Source organism: Dasypus novemcinctus, chromosome 11 (assembly GCF_030445035.2).
Source record: "Dasypus novemcinctus isolate mDasNov1 chromosome 11, mDasNov1.1.hap2, whole genome shotgun sequence".
Taxonomy (NCBI): domain Eukaryota; kingdom Metazoa; phylum Chordata; class Mammalia; order Cingulata; family Dasypodidae; genus Dasypus; species Dasypus novemcinctus.
Window position 1 is genome coordinate 13,785,372 of NC_080683.1, and position 15,531 is coordinate 13,800,902.

The 15,531-nt window shown below is 56.9% G+C and overlaps 1 protein-coding gene across 5 annotated transcripts; it reads left to right on the plus strand.

Moving 5' to 3' along the window:
- Positions 1–7,487: 7,487 nt before the first annotated feature.
- On the plus strand, positions 7,488–14,031 carry LOC101414248 (uncharacterized). 5 transcript variants are annotated; one of them, XR_011650014.1, is made up of 5 exons: positions 7,785–7,941; positions 9,946–10,059; positions 12,222–12,393; positions 12,828–12,915; positions 13,463–14,031. XR_011650014.1 is itself a non-coding variant. In XM_058307657.2 (5 exons), exons 3-5 carry the CDS (start codon positions 12,307–12,309, stop codon positions 14,013–14,015), a joined length of 714 nt encoding a protein of 237 aa, XP_058163640.1. In that variant the 5' UTR covers positions 7,785–7,941; positions 9,946–10,059; positions 12,222–12,306; the 3' UTR covers positions 14,016–14,031. The 5 variants fall into 5 exon arrangements, 3 of the variants coding, with proteins under 3 accessions (XP_071074488.1, XP_058163640.1, XP_058163641.1); XM_058307657.2 differs by having other exon boundaries at positions 12,222–12,379; XM_058307658.1 differs by lacking the exon at positions 7,785–7,941 and adding an exon at positions 9,083–9,135 and having other exon boundaries at positions 12,222–12,379.
- Positions 14,032–15,531: the final 1,500 nt, after the last annotated feature.

A 15,531-nucleotide genomic window follows, 5' to 3' on the forward strand; every position in this document is an offset into this window, starting at 1 on the left:
GGGTGGGGTGGAGGCTCGATGCCAGAGACGGCTTCAAGATGAGAAGGGACGGAGAAGGGAAGGCCTGGGTGGAGGCGGAGCTGGGTGGGGAGCTCAGGGCACCGGCACTCACCATAGCAAGGCAAGGCGGCACCAAGGGTTAAACACACCTGCTGGGTTTAATTTCCAGCTCTGCCCTTTACTAGGTGCTGACCTGTGGCACTGTCGTCAACCTCTCTAAGCCTCAGCTTTCTTCTCATCTATAAAATAGAAATTATATAGTGTCTCCCTTATAGGGCTGGCATGGGGTAAAGTGAAATGATGGCGGTGGAAAGTATCTTTGGCACCTAGCTCTGAGTGAGCACTTGGTAAATGGCAGCTGTGACTTCTTTCGAGGAGCCCCTGAGCGACTTGGGTCTGCTAGAGTCCCCCTAGCACAGCTAGCCCCGGAAGGCCCAGAAAGGTGTCCTCCAGGTGCCCCTGGACCCAGGTACACACAGTGTATGTGCTCGGAGAGGGGCGGTGGTAGGGGTGGAGCAGAAGCTGAGGCAGATGGGGCTTGGGGTGTCATGCAAGGAGATAGCAGAGGGGGAAGCGGACTCGGCCCAGTGGTTAGGGCGTCCGTCTACCACATGGGAGGTCCGCGGTTCAAACCCCGGGCCTCCTTGACCCGTGTGGAGCTGGCCCATGCGCAGTGCTGATGCGCGCAGGGAGTGCCGTGCCACGCAGGGGTGTCCCCCGCGTAGGGGAGCCCCAAGCGCAAGGAGTGCTCCCCGTAAGGAGAGCCGCCCAGCGCGAAAGAAAGTGCAGCCTGCCCAGGAATGGCACCACACACATGGAGAGCTGACACAGCAAGATAATGCAACAAAAAGAAACACAGATTCCCATGCTGCTGACAACAACAGAAGCGAACAAAGAAGACGCAGCAAATAGACACAGAGAACAGACAACTGGGGTGGGGAGGGGGGGGAGAAATAAAATAAAATAAATAAATCTTTAAAAAAAAAAGGAGATAGCAGAGACATGTGGCAGGTACCCTGGGGACAGAGTGACAGGAGAAGGTGATGAGGCTGGGAAAGGGCCAGCCGAGTCACTGGGGAGATGTCCATGAGGGCAGGCAGTGGTGTGGGCCTCTTGAAAAGGCTGAGGATGAACCTGGGAGTCTCGGTTGCCCTCCCCTCCGTAGGTACTCCATGAGAGAGTCATTGGTTTGACTTGTGTAAGGTGAACATAATCCACAAGGACTTGACAGCTCACAGAGGTTGAGGCCAGGCCCACTAGTGACACAGGACCAAGAGGGAGTGGGCCAGAGTGGCCAAAAGCTCTGGAGCCAGGTGCCTGGAGCTCAAATCTCAACTCTGCCATTTGCTAGTTGCATGACCTTGGGCAGGCTCTTTAACTTCTCTGGGCTAGGTGCTGCGGTAGGAGTCTAGCTGGGGAGACAGATACTCAGGAAAAGGTTACCAACACTGGAGGTGGCATGCGATACCCCCTTCACGAGGGAGGGCGGCGCTGTGGGCTGGAGCGGAGCTAAGGCGGGTATCCATGAGGTTCCCAGAAGGACCTTGGGATGCCAGGCTGGGTTTGGAGAGAGTAAGGGGAAGGCATTCAGAGAGAAGGGAGCCTGGAGAGAGAGATGGAAATGGCCTGTCTGCCAGAGCAGTGAGAAGGGGCCGTGGGGTGGGAGTTAGGGCTGGAGGGGCCCCAGGGAGCCAAGCACCTTGGATGGAGATGGGGGAGTCTGAAGCCGTGACATCTGCTCTCGCTGGACTGAGGCAGGGGCAGGGGGCACGACGAGGGGTCAGGCGGACAGTGGGGCTCACACGTGCCTCTGCTGAGGCCGCGTCCACCCTGGCCGCCCCTGCCAGCTGCCCCAGCCTTCCTGGGTCCCCAGGGTCAGGCCATTACAGGGCGAGATTTATCACGGGCAGGTGTGCTCCAGGACGGTATATTATCCAGGATTATGAACTGTAACAGGATAATCTCTCTAATGTAATTCAAGCTCTCGACATGGCTTATGGCTCCTTAATGTACCTCGGACTGAAGAATTACAAGAACATTCTCCCCCCACTCCCCCATGCCCCCTCCCTCCCTTCCCTGTCAACCCCTCGATGATTTAGGCAATTGCCTGGAGCCAGATCTTGGCATTTAGTCATAATTCAGTGCAGTTCAGTAAACATGATGGGAGAGGAGTTTTCCCTGCCTGCCCCTCTGGCAAGAAGGCCTCTCTTTCCCCAAATCCACCCCAATCCACCTCCCAGGGACGGGGTGGATGCAGGACAATTCACGGCCCTCAATATCCCCGGAGCACCCCACGACGCCCTCAGGCCACCAAGGCTTGAGCGGCCAGATTTTGGCTTGGGGTTCGCCGCCATCCAGCACATCCTGCCCTGGACCGCATTGCTCTCCAGACTGAAAAAATAACCCCCGAGCCCCAGAACACAACCCTTCCAGAGCCAGAGGGGTCTTCGGAGCACGTGCATCCTGTGCACTGCCCTTGTAAACTCACGCCCCTTCGGGGAAGCATTCAAATCTTGTGCCAGCCGCACCAGAGAATGTTTTACCAAGCTTTACATTTTATAATTGTGCCCCTCTTGCAAATCTGGTACATACCTTCACCGGGGAGCTATGCCCTTCCCGTCCCTTTTCCCACCCCCATAAACTGAAAACGGCTCATCTAGCCCAACTCAGACAGAAGGGGCTTTCCTAAACAGAGCTGTTATTGAGTACTTACTCTGTGCCAGGTATTTTCCTAAGTACTTTGCATAATTAATTCATTGAATGCTTCCAATAATCTTTGAGTAGGAACTAGTACTATTGCCCATTTTACTGATAAGAAAATTGAGGCTCAGAGAGACGAGGTCGAGGAGCGCGGGCGGCCTGGCTCCTGAGCCTGCAGCCACAACCACTGCTCTACGCTGCGCAGAGCCACCCGGCACTAGAGCCCAGAAGCTGGCGTGCTCCACGCCCCCTTCCAGTGCTTCCTCGTCTCCTCAGCACGGCTGCTGATGTGTCAGTGGGATGGGGCAAGAGGATCTTCTCCTGGTTTCTAGAGAGCGTTAGCACATTTTCAGTGGCTCACCTTTGTTTACACCTGGGGTGACCAGATATCCAGGCCTCCCGTCAGCCATCTGGTGGTGGGTGGGGTAGCTATTTGGAAGCCCCTCAGCTCCACTCAAGCAAGTAGCCCCTTCCTCCAGCCACACCATCACTGCTCTCCTCTTCCATGCTGCAATCTTTGCACTCATGCCCCACCTCCCCCACCCCACCCCGTATCTTAAACTTAGAGCCAAAGGCCCCTCTGGGCGGCCAAGATCCCAAGAGGATAGGAGAAGTGGCCTTCTTGGTGGGAGGGGGCCTGAGGCTGGGGTCCCCCACAATCAGCTCAGTGAAACAACCCACTGTCCTGGGCAGGCAGTGATATCTATTGAGCACCTTCTGTGTGGACTGCATTGATCCCTCCCTAATGTTCTCCCTGACCTTGGACAAGTCATTCGGTCCTTGGGACACGGTGTTCTCATCTCTAAAATGGGCTACTAACAGAAGCAAGGACTACCTTAGAAGATGCGGTGAAAGAACATTGGAGAAGAGAGCGTTCCAAATCCTTGCTTGTAAAGCACACACACCCTCTGGTTGAGTTGCTCATTTTGGACCTCCAAGGACTGGCCTGAGCCGTGTGCCCACCCTCATCCCTGCACTCTTAAACCAGCAACAAGAGAAGAATCCATCTCTTGGCTCTCCCTGATCTCTGACCCCCAAAAAGTTTAAAGCTGTGATTATACCGGCCATTCCGGATGCGAACCTGTGACATTCAGGGGTCCTGGCCCCGGGAGATGCTGCTGAATGTGGAATGAACTTGTAGTCTACACTGCTTGCCGCTCGAGAAACGGGACGAGCCCCAGACCTCTGCGCTATGGTCCTGCCTCTAGCTTCCCTTTCCCTGAACCTCAGTTTCCACATCTGTAAAATGGGGTGGGTGGGGCGAGGAGGACCCCTTCTAGTCTAACACCCTATTTGGGAATTTACCTCCTTCACAGATTTGCCCTGCTCATTTTCCCACATCTTCAGACCCTGCTCCTCAGGGTCTCTGCCTGCTCCCCTTTTGCGGTCAACCTGGCCCTAGGCCTGCTCCGGAGGTGCTGAGACCTGTCGTTCCAGGACGGGCCACGAGGGGGAGCCTGCACCTGGCTGTCTGGGGTCAGCAAGGAAGCCAATTCCAGCGTGAGGCCCGGGAGCCAGCCAGCCCCGAGGGGCCCCACCGAGACCCAGACTGAAATAGAAAGGAAGGGGGGGTCTAGGTGCCCTCTGACCCAGGGGGAGGGCTCTCAGCTACCCAGGCCGGAGCGAGCTCTTGAAGGACTGAGACCTGGCCACAGGCGTCCTCTCCTGTCCCTCTGTCTTACACGATGAATGAACCCTGAAGACATCTAAAATAAGCCAGACACAGAAAGACTACTGCTCTGTGAGCTCACTAATGTGAAATAAGCGGAATACGCATATTTATAAAGTCAGACACGAGAATGCAGGTTAGCAGGGGCTGAGAGGGCGTGGGGAAGCGGGGTTAATGGTTAACCGGGAGGGAGTTTCGGTTTGGGGGTGGAACAGTTTTGGCAATAGATGAATGGGGTGGAGGCACACTTTTGTGCATGTAATTAATACCACTGAATATTCCAAAAGGATAAAAAGGGAAATCATAGGTTATAGATGTTACCACACACACACACAAACCATAGAATTGTACAACCCAAAGAGTGAGCCCTAATGCAAACAGTGGGCTAAAAGTAATAGCCATAATGGTTATAATATCATTTTATGACTTCTAACAAAGATACCACACTAATGCAAAATGTTAATAGGGAAAACTGTGTGTGAGAGGAGGGTGTATGGGAACTTTGTACTTCCTGCATGTTTCTATAAACCTACAACTGCTCTAATTTGAAAGAAAAAGGTGTATGTATGAGAAGATCCCTTATGACCCTCAGTCTACCAGGGGCTCTTAACCTTTTTTGTTCCACGGACCCCTTTGCCAGTCAGGTGAACACCACAGACCCCTAACGAAGTCCGCACTGTCCTGTGGATTATTTAATAACTATATCACACCCGCACCAACGCGTCCCCACAAGAATGTGTTTTGAGTTTCAATTCAAGTTCCTGGACCCCTTATTAAGAAACCCTGGTAGTCCATGAGCCAGGCCGAGCAGATGGAATCATCTTTCACCTCCTTACAGATCTCTCGCCTCCTTACGGATGGGAGCGCTAAGGCTGGGAGAGGTCCCAGACTCACCCAGTGTCACAAGCCAACCTGGAGCACAGCTACCGACAGCCCAGGTCTCTTGAACGCTGGCACCTGCCTCCCCAGAGCCTTGCTCCAGGCCAGGCCTGCCAGGGACCCTCAGGGGATGCTTCTGGATGGCATGGATGGGCTCTCTCTGGACTGGCATGCAATCTCCCTGGGGTGAGCCTTCTCTGCCGGGAGCTGGTCTGCACAAAGACAACGAGCTGACACCTTGATTCCACTTTCTACCGCTCGTTTACACCTTCTCCCTGCTTCACTCCCATGATCAGAAAACGCTGGCACTGCAGACGCGCCCTATCCCAGAAGGCCCTGCCCCCTTGTCTGGTCATCTTTCAAGGCTCTGGTATGAAACCTCCTCCAGGAGGCCTTCATTTTTTTTTTTTTAAAGATTTATTTATTTACTCTCCCCTCCCACCCCCCTCTTCCCCCATTGTTTTGTGCTCTCGCTGTCTGCTCTCTGTGTCCATTCGCTGTGTGTTCTTGTGCGTGCTTGTGTTCTCTTTAGGCAGCACCAGGAACCGATCCTGGGACCTTCTGGAGTGGGAGAGAAGTGCTCAACCTCTTGTGCCACCTCAGCTTCCTGGTCTGTTGTGTCTCTCAGCGTCTCTCCTCTGTATCTCTTTTGTTGCATCATCTTGCTGCGTCAGCTCTCCACGCAGGCCAGCTTGCTGCAAGTGCCAGAACTCTGCTCAGACCAGCTCGCCCTGTGGGCCAGCCTGCCTTCACCAGGAGGCCCCGGAAATCACACCCCGGACCTCCCATATGGTAGACGGGAGCCCAATCGCTTGAGCCGCATCCGCTTCCCCAGGAGGCCTCCTTTGACACTCTCTCCCACTACAAGAAGAGTCAGGATCTTCTCCCTCTCTGCCGCCAAATAATCCATCATTTTTTAAACCACTAGACACTAACTAGGCTGTGAGCTTCTCCATGGTGGGAACCAAGTCTTACTCACTTTGGACTCCCGATTCTATCGAAAGTCAGCTCAGTCATCAAAGACCCATCTTGAGCACCCCCTCTTCTCCCCACAGCATGAGTCACTGTGCCTCTGCCCTGGGGGGCTTTTGCCAAGGCATTTTAAGCTTAAGCAGCCTGAATTCATGACTGATTACTGCCCCATCTCCACTGATCCCTCTAGGATCAGGGAAAGTAACAGGTGATATTTCTGGAGATCCTGGTCTCCTCAGAACCTTCTCTTTTCTACCCTCAGCCCCTCTAAACCCTCTAAACCACCAGCTTCCCACACATCCTGGGGATATTTTACACAGCCCACACTCCAGGCTGGGCTTCTCAGGTGACGAAGGGGCTCCCAGCAGAGCCAGAGGGAAGAGTGACCCACGAGAGTGAAAGGAAGGGGGAGAAGACTTCCTTTTCCATCCCCTCCCACTGACCAGCCCTCTCCAAGCAAACCTGACCTCAGAGCTCCTGTCCCTCCAAACCCAGCCTACACTTCCCCAGCCCCTCACTGTACCAGGTAAATCGTAGAAGGCCTAGGTCTAGATATATAGCAGGTGAGGTTTCGAAGGCACATTGGACTGTCAAAGCTGAGAGGACTTCCATTGACTACAACTTCAACCAAAGTCCAGCTTATACAGATGAGGAAAGTAAGGCCCAAGAAGGAAAGCAACGAGCCCCCTTCCTCCATCTAGTCACTCCTTTAGCAAATATTTTCTGAATACCTACTATGTGTCAAGCCCTGTTCTAGGGGCTAAGGGAGAAGACAGTAAACCATTCAGCAGGTAATATAGAGCATGTTAGATGGTGAAGAACGCTACTGAGAAAAGCAGGGGAAGGGAAGTAGTATGCAGTGTGGCTACTGGGGGAGTGGAGTTGGTCAGAGAAAGCCTCAGCAAAATGAGCGAAGGAGCCATGGAAGAATCTGTGAAAAGATTATTCCAGGCAGAGGGAATAGCAAGTGCAAAGGCCCTGAGGCAGGAGTATGTTGTCCTGAGGAGCAATGAGGAAGCCACAGTGGCTGGAGCCCAGTGAGGAGGCCAGCGGTTCGAGGAAAGGGTAGGGAGCCTTCTAAAGAGCTTCTACTCCAAGTGAAACGTGCAGCTACTGGAGGCAATTTTGGGCAGAAGAGCAGCATGATTTATTTTGGTTTTAAAAAGAAAATCCTGGCTGTTCTGTTAAGAACCATCGGGGGGTGGGGGCAAGGGCAGATGCAGATGGACAAGTTACAAGGTTTTGCAATTATCGGAGCAAGAGAAGATGGTGGCTCAGGACAGAGGGTCAGTGGGGAGATGGTGAAGAGAAGCAGATTCTGGACATATTTTGATTTGCTAAATGAACTTAGCTGAATGATGAGAGAAAGAAGGCGTTGCAAGCAACTAGAAAGATGACGTTCGAATTTTCTGAAATGGAGAGGATTGTGAGAAGAGCAGGTCTGGAGGGACAGATCAGGTTTTCCAAGTCGGACAAGCTGAGCTTGAGATGCCTACTGGACCCAGACGTTCAGGTGGAAAGAGGAAACTGGATTTCCAGGTCGGCAGGTCAGAAGAGAGTAATAGTAGAGCTAAGAGAACAAAAACAAAAACCTAAGTCTCCGGACTCCAGTAGAGTTCTTCCTACAGTGTGGAGAGGACTCTGGGAAGACAGACCAGCCTGTCGGTTAGAGAAGGGAAATACCTGCGCTCACAGCCCACGGCGCAGGCAGGGGAAATACGGTAACTGCGCAGGCCCTCCCGGGAGGGCGGCCGGAGGCCCCCAGCCCCGACCCTCCCGAGCGCAGAGGCTGGGGGAGGACCCGGGAGGAAGGGCGCGCCGAGAGGGGGCTGGGGGAGCCTGGGCGAGGCCCGAGGGGGCCCACGTCTCCTCGGCAGGGATCCGGGGACGAGCGGCGGCTGCTCGGGCTTGGGGGCGGATCTCCACCGACGTCTGGGTTTCTTCTCTCGGCAACGGTCTCGATTCGTTTCCTCGAGCCACCGTCAGATATTTACTTAACCTCGCGGCTCGGCCTCCCGGGGGCCGCCGGGCAGGGGCGCAGGCAGGGAGGAGGGCGGCCGGCGGAGATGTGGCGCGAAAGGGGAAAGCTTTCCCTTGCCCTGCGCGGGCCGTGGACGGTTCACTCCCGCGTGGGGTCCCGCGCGGCTCCCCACGCCGCGTAGGGCCCGCGTGAGAATTCAGGGATCGCGCTAGTCCACGCCCTCAAGTTAAGAAACTAGCAAGCTGAGAGGACGGGTGACCTGCCCAAGGTCTCCCAGTCGGCCTCGGGGGTGCGGGTCTCTGGGGTCCACACTCCTCCTCCCATTAAGTGAGCACCAGAAGCCCCGGCACGTCCAGGGAGTCGGGAGGCCAGAGTTGTGTGCCAAGTGCATTTACCGGCCTTGTGACTTTAGGTCGGACGGTTCACCTCCCCGTGCCTCAGTTTCTCTCCATGTAAATAGGGAATCCTCACCTTACCCTGTTGCAGACCCAGCTGCCACTTGCTGAGGCCGGAGGAGCCTGGCACTGCCCTGGGCTCCTTGCTGAGGGCCTCGCGTTTGCCCAGTTTCGGGCGGGGGTAGGGGGGAGGCCAGAGCCGGGCTCCCAGGACCCTCAAGCCGTGGCCACCGGGCCCAGGGGTCAGCTCGAAGGGCACGGGGGGAGGGGAAGCCGGGGGACAGGGGGAGCGGAAGTCCCTGCGCGGAGGCCCCACTTCCCCTCCCCCGGGCCGGCCCCGGGGCAGGTGAAGAGGGGACCGGGCTCGGCTCCAGGTGGCGGGGCAGCGGCGGGGGTGGGGACAGGCCGGGCAACAATAGCACTTTTCTTTGGGACTGTGGGGTTGGGAGCGGGTGGGCGGAGGAGGAGGAGGCCGCGGGGCTGCGGGGGAGGGGGGCGGCCGGCGGCATCTGGCTGCACACCTGCTCCTGCTTAACCCCGTGCGTGCTGGGCCGGGGGCGCGGGGGCGCGGGGGCGCCGGGGGAGGGCGAGACCCCGGGGAAGAGACCGAGGGCGGCGGCACAAAGCGCGGCTGCCGGGGTGCCGGCCTCGGGGCGCCCAGGCGCGGGAGGCCCCGGCGGGACGGGGCCGCGCTCGCCCCTGGCCGGCGCTCCGGGGCCTGCCCTGGGCCCCTGGGCGCGGCCCGCGGCTCCCGGGTCCGCCTCCGGCGCGCCAGCGAGGCTCGGGCTGGAAAGGGCAGGCGAGGGGTGGCTCCCGGGCTTCGGCGCGGATTCCCCGCCGCCCTCGGGCCGTTCCGGGAAGCCGGCCTCGCGGAGGCGGCGCGGCGGCCACGGCCAGGCCCAGGGCGCGGGGCGCGGGCCAGGCCCGGCGGGCGGCCGCGGGGCGGGGGAGCGGGCGCGGGGCTCGCCCTCGCGCGCCCAAGGCCTGCGGGCGCCGCGCGGCAGGTGAGGCGGGGACTTCCCGGACGCGCCCTGCGGGCCGCCCGCGGGGACCCGGAGCCCCGCGCTGCACCTGCCCGCGCCGGGACCCCCGGCCGCCCGCCCCCCGCCTCCCACCCCGGGCTGGCGCGCTCGCCGGCCGCACAATCGGAGCTTGTTTGTGGGCGGAGGAGCCGGGCCGGGTGCGGCGGCCCCGAGCCAGCCCACTGATCCCATAAAATATTATTTGTGTTTAAAAATTCCAGTAATTGGCTATGCAGCCGCTTTTTCCGAGTCCCGTGCCAAACGCAGTAAAATCGCAGTCCCGGCTGGGGTTATTTTCATCATGCAAATTCCCATTTCTGTAAACAGGGTTTAAGCCCCCGGAAGGGGCCGGCTGGAACCAGAGGAGAAGGAAAGCAGAGGGACGTGTTCTCAGAGGCTGGGAGTTAGCCAAACCGGGTCTATGTTCCTGCAATTATCCGGGTAATTGGAGGAGAGTTATTCAGATAATTCCCCCCCAATCGCTTTGCCTTGAAGGCCGGTGGCCTGTTAATATTCCTGGTTTCCTTCACTTTCCCTGAATAACGTATAGCATTAAATCATGGAATTGCAAGTCTCACCTCCTTTTTCATCACAAGAGCAAACTGAGGCCCAGAGAGGGTGAAAGACAGAAGCAAGGTCACACAGCAAGTTTGTGCTGGAGTCCAGACTAACACATCGCCCTGGCGGGCAGCCAGGCCCTGGGTGGGGCTTGGAGGAAGGAAGGGCTGGAAGCAGGTGCCCAGTGCAGGCCAGCACGGGGGTGGGGTTGATGGGACTGGAGGATGACAGTGAGCACAGGCGCTCACACTTCCCAAACTACACACTTCCTGTCCCTCGGGAGCGCAGGGCCGCGCCTGGAGAGGAGGAGAAGGGAGTCCCTGGCAGGGGCTCAGAAACCCTAGTAATGGGCAGGGGAGCCTGTCCTGCTCCACCCAGCGATGGCCGCTGTCTGCGGCCGGCCGGGAGCCACGGGAGCTGCAACAGACGCAGAAGGGAGCATGGACTCAGAAGCTGGGAGGAGAGTGGGTGCTCGGAAGAGTCAATAATAATGTATTGCCTGTCGGATACTAACATCGTATCATGTCCTGTATAATGGCACTGCGGTAGCGTATTGAGTACTTCACATGGGCCAGGCCGTTTCTCAATTGATCTCACGTAACCCCAGGACACGCCAGGAGATGGGTAGTGATGTTACACCCACTTTCCAGACGAAGATGCTGAGGCTCTGGGAGATGGAGTGGCTTGCCCTTTCTCTGGGGATGTTTCTGGGAGTGGAAGATCTCGAGGTTTCCTTCCGCGAGGTTTCATTTCAGCCAAGACCCCTCCTGCCCCCACACCCCTCTGCGAGCCTCTTGCAGGTTACTCCCCACCTTTCACGTCCTCCTCCTCTTTCCCTCCTTCACAACCTAGACCTAGCCTCTAGGGCCGAGGGCTATCTAGATGGACACTCTGTGCGCGATGCTGCGCCTAGACCAGCGGCTCAGGCAGGTTCCAGGGGAGCGGGCTGGGCAACTCTTTGCAAAAGTGTTTTCCCAAGAAAAGCGGTGGTGTGTTTAATAGTGTTTCCTCTGTTTCTCTCAATTTTCCATCTGAGAGAAAAACTAAAACACACAACACAACACACACACCGAAACCAGAGTCCAGGTGGCAGTAGACATCTAGCGGTTAGGATCCTCTTCCCGCAGAGCCGGTGGCCTCACGAGGAACCCCAAGTGTCTCCACGCGGGGCTGCAGGCTTCCCGTCCAAGGGAGGTGCCAGATTCCCGCGTCCCCTTCCGCTTACGTGCTCAGCAGGCCCTTCCAGCCCCAGGATTCCAGCTTCCTGGCGGTGCAGACACTGGGCCTCGCTGTAGTCAGGTGGGATTCAGAGTTGGCGTGCAAGTTTCTCATCACTCTCTGAATAGAAATCCCTTCGAGGTGCTGCTTTCACAGGGAGAAGGGACCCCCTCACCTGGGCCAGGTGGGAGGACAGCTTCATGGGCCAGGCCGGGTAGGGAGAGACACTGCGGGAGGAGGGTCCTAGCTGAGAGAGGGAAGGGAAGCCAGTGTCTCCTGAGGCCGCCTGCAGAAGTCTCTAGCAGGCGCAGGGTGAGAGCAAGCCAGGATTTGGGGTTCCAGGGCCTGCCCTGGGGCTCACCGCAGCCCTCTGGCTTTCCTGCGTCCTGCCCCAGTGGGACCCCGAGCGCGTCATGTTCGGGTAAGGGATGTATCCCCCTCCCGGCAGGGCACAGTGAGCCGCCTCCAGGGCTGGGAGCCGGGTCTGTGAGCCCCAGGGGTGGGAGAAGGGGGCCCTTCCGGCCCGTGCCAGCTCCAGGTCCTGACGCGCCCCTTCCCGGAGCCCATCAGAAGGATCAGGAAAGGGGGCGGCTGCCACTCAGCCCTGGAGACAGGAAGGCGTGCCCAGGTGCCGAGGGCTCTGGCCGTAAGGCTAGCCAGGGCACAAAGGATTCCAGGGGAAAGCGGGGTGCAGCTGGCTTCCAGAGAGCTTACCCAGCTTGGTGAAGCCACAGTGGGTCTCTGGATGATAGCTCTGATGTCACAAAGGGGTCTAGGGATGGGGCGGGGGGTGGGGTGCTGGCACCATTGAGCGCATTTCTTTCTAGATCTTAAAGGAAGGAGGCAGGGGCACTGCTTCCCTCGTAACTCCTTTCACCTCTGCCACCCCGGGGAGAATATGGAGTGGGATCCATGACATTTCATCCGTTTGGCAAGGGAGTTCCGAGCTCCTCCTCCAGCACAGATATGATCAAAGATGACCACGGCAAGTGCCAGCCTGTAAGGAAATACGGCTAGAGAGAGAGAGACATGCAAAGAGGAAAGGGCCTGCAGTGTGATAAGGATTTCGATAGACGCGCGTCCCGTGTGGGGCGCAGGCTCGGCCTTCCCAGGGCGCGAGGGGCTGAGGGGCGAGGGGCTGAGGAGCGAGGCGTGCCTCGAGTGGGGAAGCCAAGGCCAGGTGTGCAGGAGTGCCAGAATTTGTATCAGACCGAGAGGGGCTGCTGGCAAAGCATTCCAGCTGGTGGGAACAGCATGCACGTGGCTCTGGAGTAGGCAAAGCTAAAGCAGGAGGCTGGGAGCAGGGGCTTCGCTGGGAGATGGGGTGGAGATGGGAGACTGGGGCTCCCTGAGCACCCCCCCCAGGGGTGCTGCCGGTGCTAGCACCCGTCCAAGTCTGAAGGAACTCCCTCCTTGCTCTCTCCAATCTCTAGAGGAAAAGTGGGTGAACTCCGCAGCCGGATCTGAGACCCCACCAGCAAAGGACTCGCACAGTGAAGAAGAGGAGGAAGAAGAAGCAGGGTGTGTCTTCTGTCCGTCTGTCCTCTCCCCTTCGAGAGTCCTTTGGCCTCCCTGCAAGGCTACAGAGCGTCTTTTTTTTTTTTTTTAAGATTTACTTATGTTACTTTATTTTTAGTTTGTCCCCCACCCCCAGCCCACGGTTCTCTAGTCCGCCTGCTCATTGTTTGCTCGCCTTCTCCCAGACCCGGTGCCCCCCGTGTGGGAGGCAGGTGCCCAACGGCCTGAGCCACATCCACGTCTGCTTGTGGCGTCTGCTCCTTTAGGCACCTGCTCCTTGCCGCGGGATGTGGCATGTAGCTCTCAGTGGGACGGGATGCGGGCTTCTAGCTCCATGCAGCAGGAGCCGGCCTCGACCTCGCTGCGGTGGGTGCGGGCGTCTGCTTGTCTTCTTTAGGAGGCTCCGGGACGAACCGGGGACCTCCCCGTGGTAGGTGGGCGCTCAACTGAGCCCCATCTGCTTGTCTCTGCCTCTTAAGGCCCATCTCTGCCGTGGCCTCTTCTGTCTCTCTCTCCGCTCTGACCTGACCCCCCCTTCCCCCCTACGCAGGAGCAAGACCCTCCTCCGAGTGCCCAGCCAGGAGTCGGCGTGGGGGCTGGTGGCCTGGCCCAGGAACCCCAGGCCGCAGGCGCAGTGGTGGGATGACGACGTCTATTTCTCCGTCCCGACGGTCCCTGGGCCCTGCTTCTGTGGGTGCAGCCTGAGGACGAAAGTGATGCTCCACCCCCGGGCCACACCTGCAGCTCGCCTCGCCCCGCAGTCCCTCCCCTCCTTGGCACCCAAGGGGAAGACCGCCTTTCTGGGGACCCAGCCCCAGGCGGACCCCCAGACCGCTCCCCACGCCACGGCCCTCAAGGTGAGGCCAAGGCTGCCCCCCAAGGCCAGGCTGCAGGCCCTCCCGCGGCTGCCCTCCCAGGGCCGCGCCCCCGCCCGGCCCCCGCAACAGCTGGCCCCCGTCACCCTTTGGCCCCTGGCGGTTATCAACGCCCCCCCTAAGCGCTCACCTCTCAGAGGCCGACAGCCCCCTCGAACCCTGTCCGAGAAGACCCGCTGCTCCCCAAGTGGATGTGACAACACCCTACCCCACCTTTTGTCAAAATAAATATTTTGTTAGATTAGTCTGCCTTTTTCTTCAATCAGAGAGAGAGAGAGAGAGAGAGAGAGAAGACACTTTGTTAAGGACTTACTGGCATTCTAGGAGCTTTCAGATACATTGTTTCATTTCATCCTCACAACAGCCCTGAAAGGTAGGAAATATATCCCATTCTGTAGGTTAGGAAACTGAAGTCCAGAGAGGTTAAGCTACTGGCCAGAAGGGCAGAGCGGCGAGCCCACGTCCTTTTCTCTGAGCCGCCTATCAGGTATCATCAGGCCATCGGTGACGACGCAATGGACAAGAGACAAGGGAATGTTTGAGACTTTGAACTCTATCAGCTGAAGCTCCTTTAAATCTGCTAGCTTTCCTTTGCCCAGCTGCCCCCGTGTCCCCACCCTGAAACCTCATTTCTCCCATGTGACACTCAGACCCAGACAAGCAAAACTCCCCAATCTCCCACCCCATGCCCCTACCCAAGATTTGTATGGCACAAATAGGCCTTTTCTCCCTTAGTATTACCATCTCCTCCTTCAAAACTCGGTCCATAACCAAGGCGATGTGTTGCACCAAATTTGAATCCTGAATCAGGTAAGCTGAAGGGAAGATGTATTTGTGAGATTGCTGAACATTTGAAGAGTGACTGGATATTTTAAAAAGACAAGTTTTAAACTAATGAATTTTATTTTTTAGAACATTTGGAAATGTTTAGAAAATTTAAGGAGCCTAGAGAATTCCCATATACTCTCCACTCGATTTCCCCTATGAACATCCTACATAAGTGTGGTGCATTTGTTACAATTAGCAACCCAATACTGATACATCAGTATGAACTAAAACCCATAGTTTATTCAGATGTCCTTAGTTTGGGCCCAGTGTCCTCTTTCTGTCCCACGGCCCCTCATCACGTTTACATTTACGGCCCCTGGGCTCTAACAGTTTCTCGGGCTTTCCTTGGCTTTGATGACCTTGACAGTTTTGAGTACAGGTGAGGTATTTTGTAGGATGCCCTTCCCATCAGAATGTCTCAGATGTTATCAGTAACCTGGGGATGTGGGATTTGGGGAGAAAGATTTCAGAGATAAAGTGCCATTTCATCACATCATCGCAAGGGTACGCATCACCAACATGCCATCACGTGATGACAATCTTGATCGCCTGGCTGAGGTAGTGTTTGCCAGGTTTCTCCACTTTTTCTCTCCCTTTCCATACTGTATTCTTGGAAGGATGTCACTAGGAATATCTACGTAAGTTATTTGAAATCCCTCTACATGGAAAAGTTGTCTCTTCTCCCTCATTTATTCATCTTTTCTTTTCTTTTCTTTTTTAAAGATGTATTTTTATTTATTTAATTCCCCTCCCCTCCCCCGGTTGTCTGTTTTCTGTGTCTTTTTGCTGCGTCTTGTTTCTTTGTCCGCTTCTGTTGTCAGCAGCGGCACGGGAAGTGTGGGCGGCGCCATTCCTGGGCAGGCTGCTCCCTCCTTCGCGCTGGGTGGCTTTCCTCACGGGCGCACTCCTTGCGCGT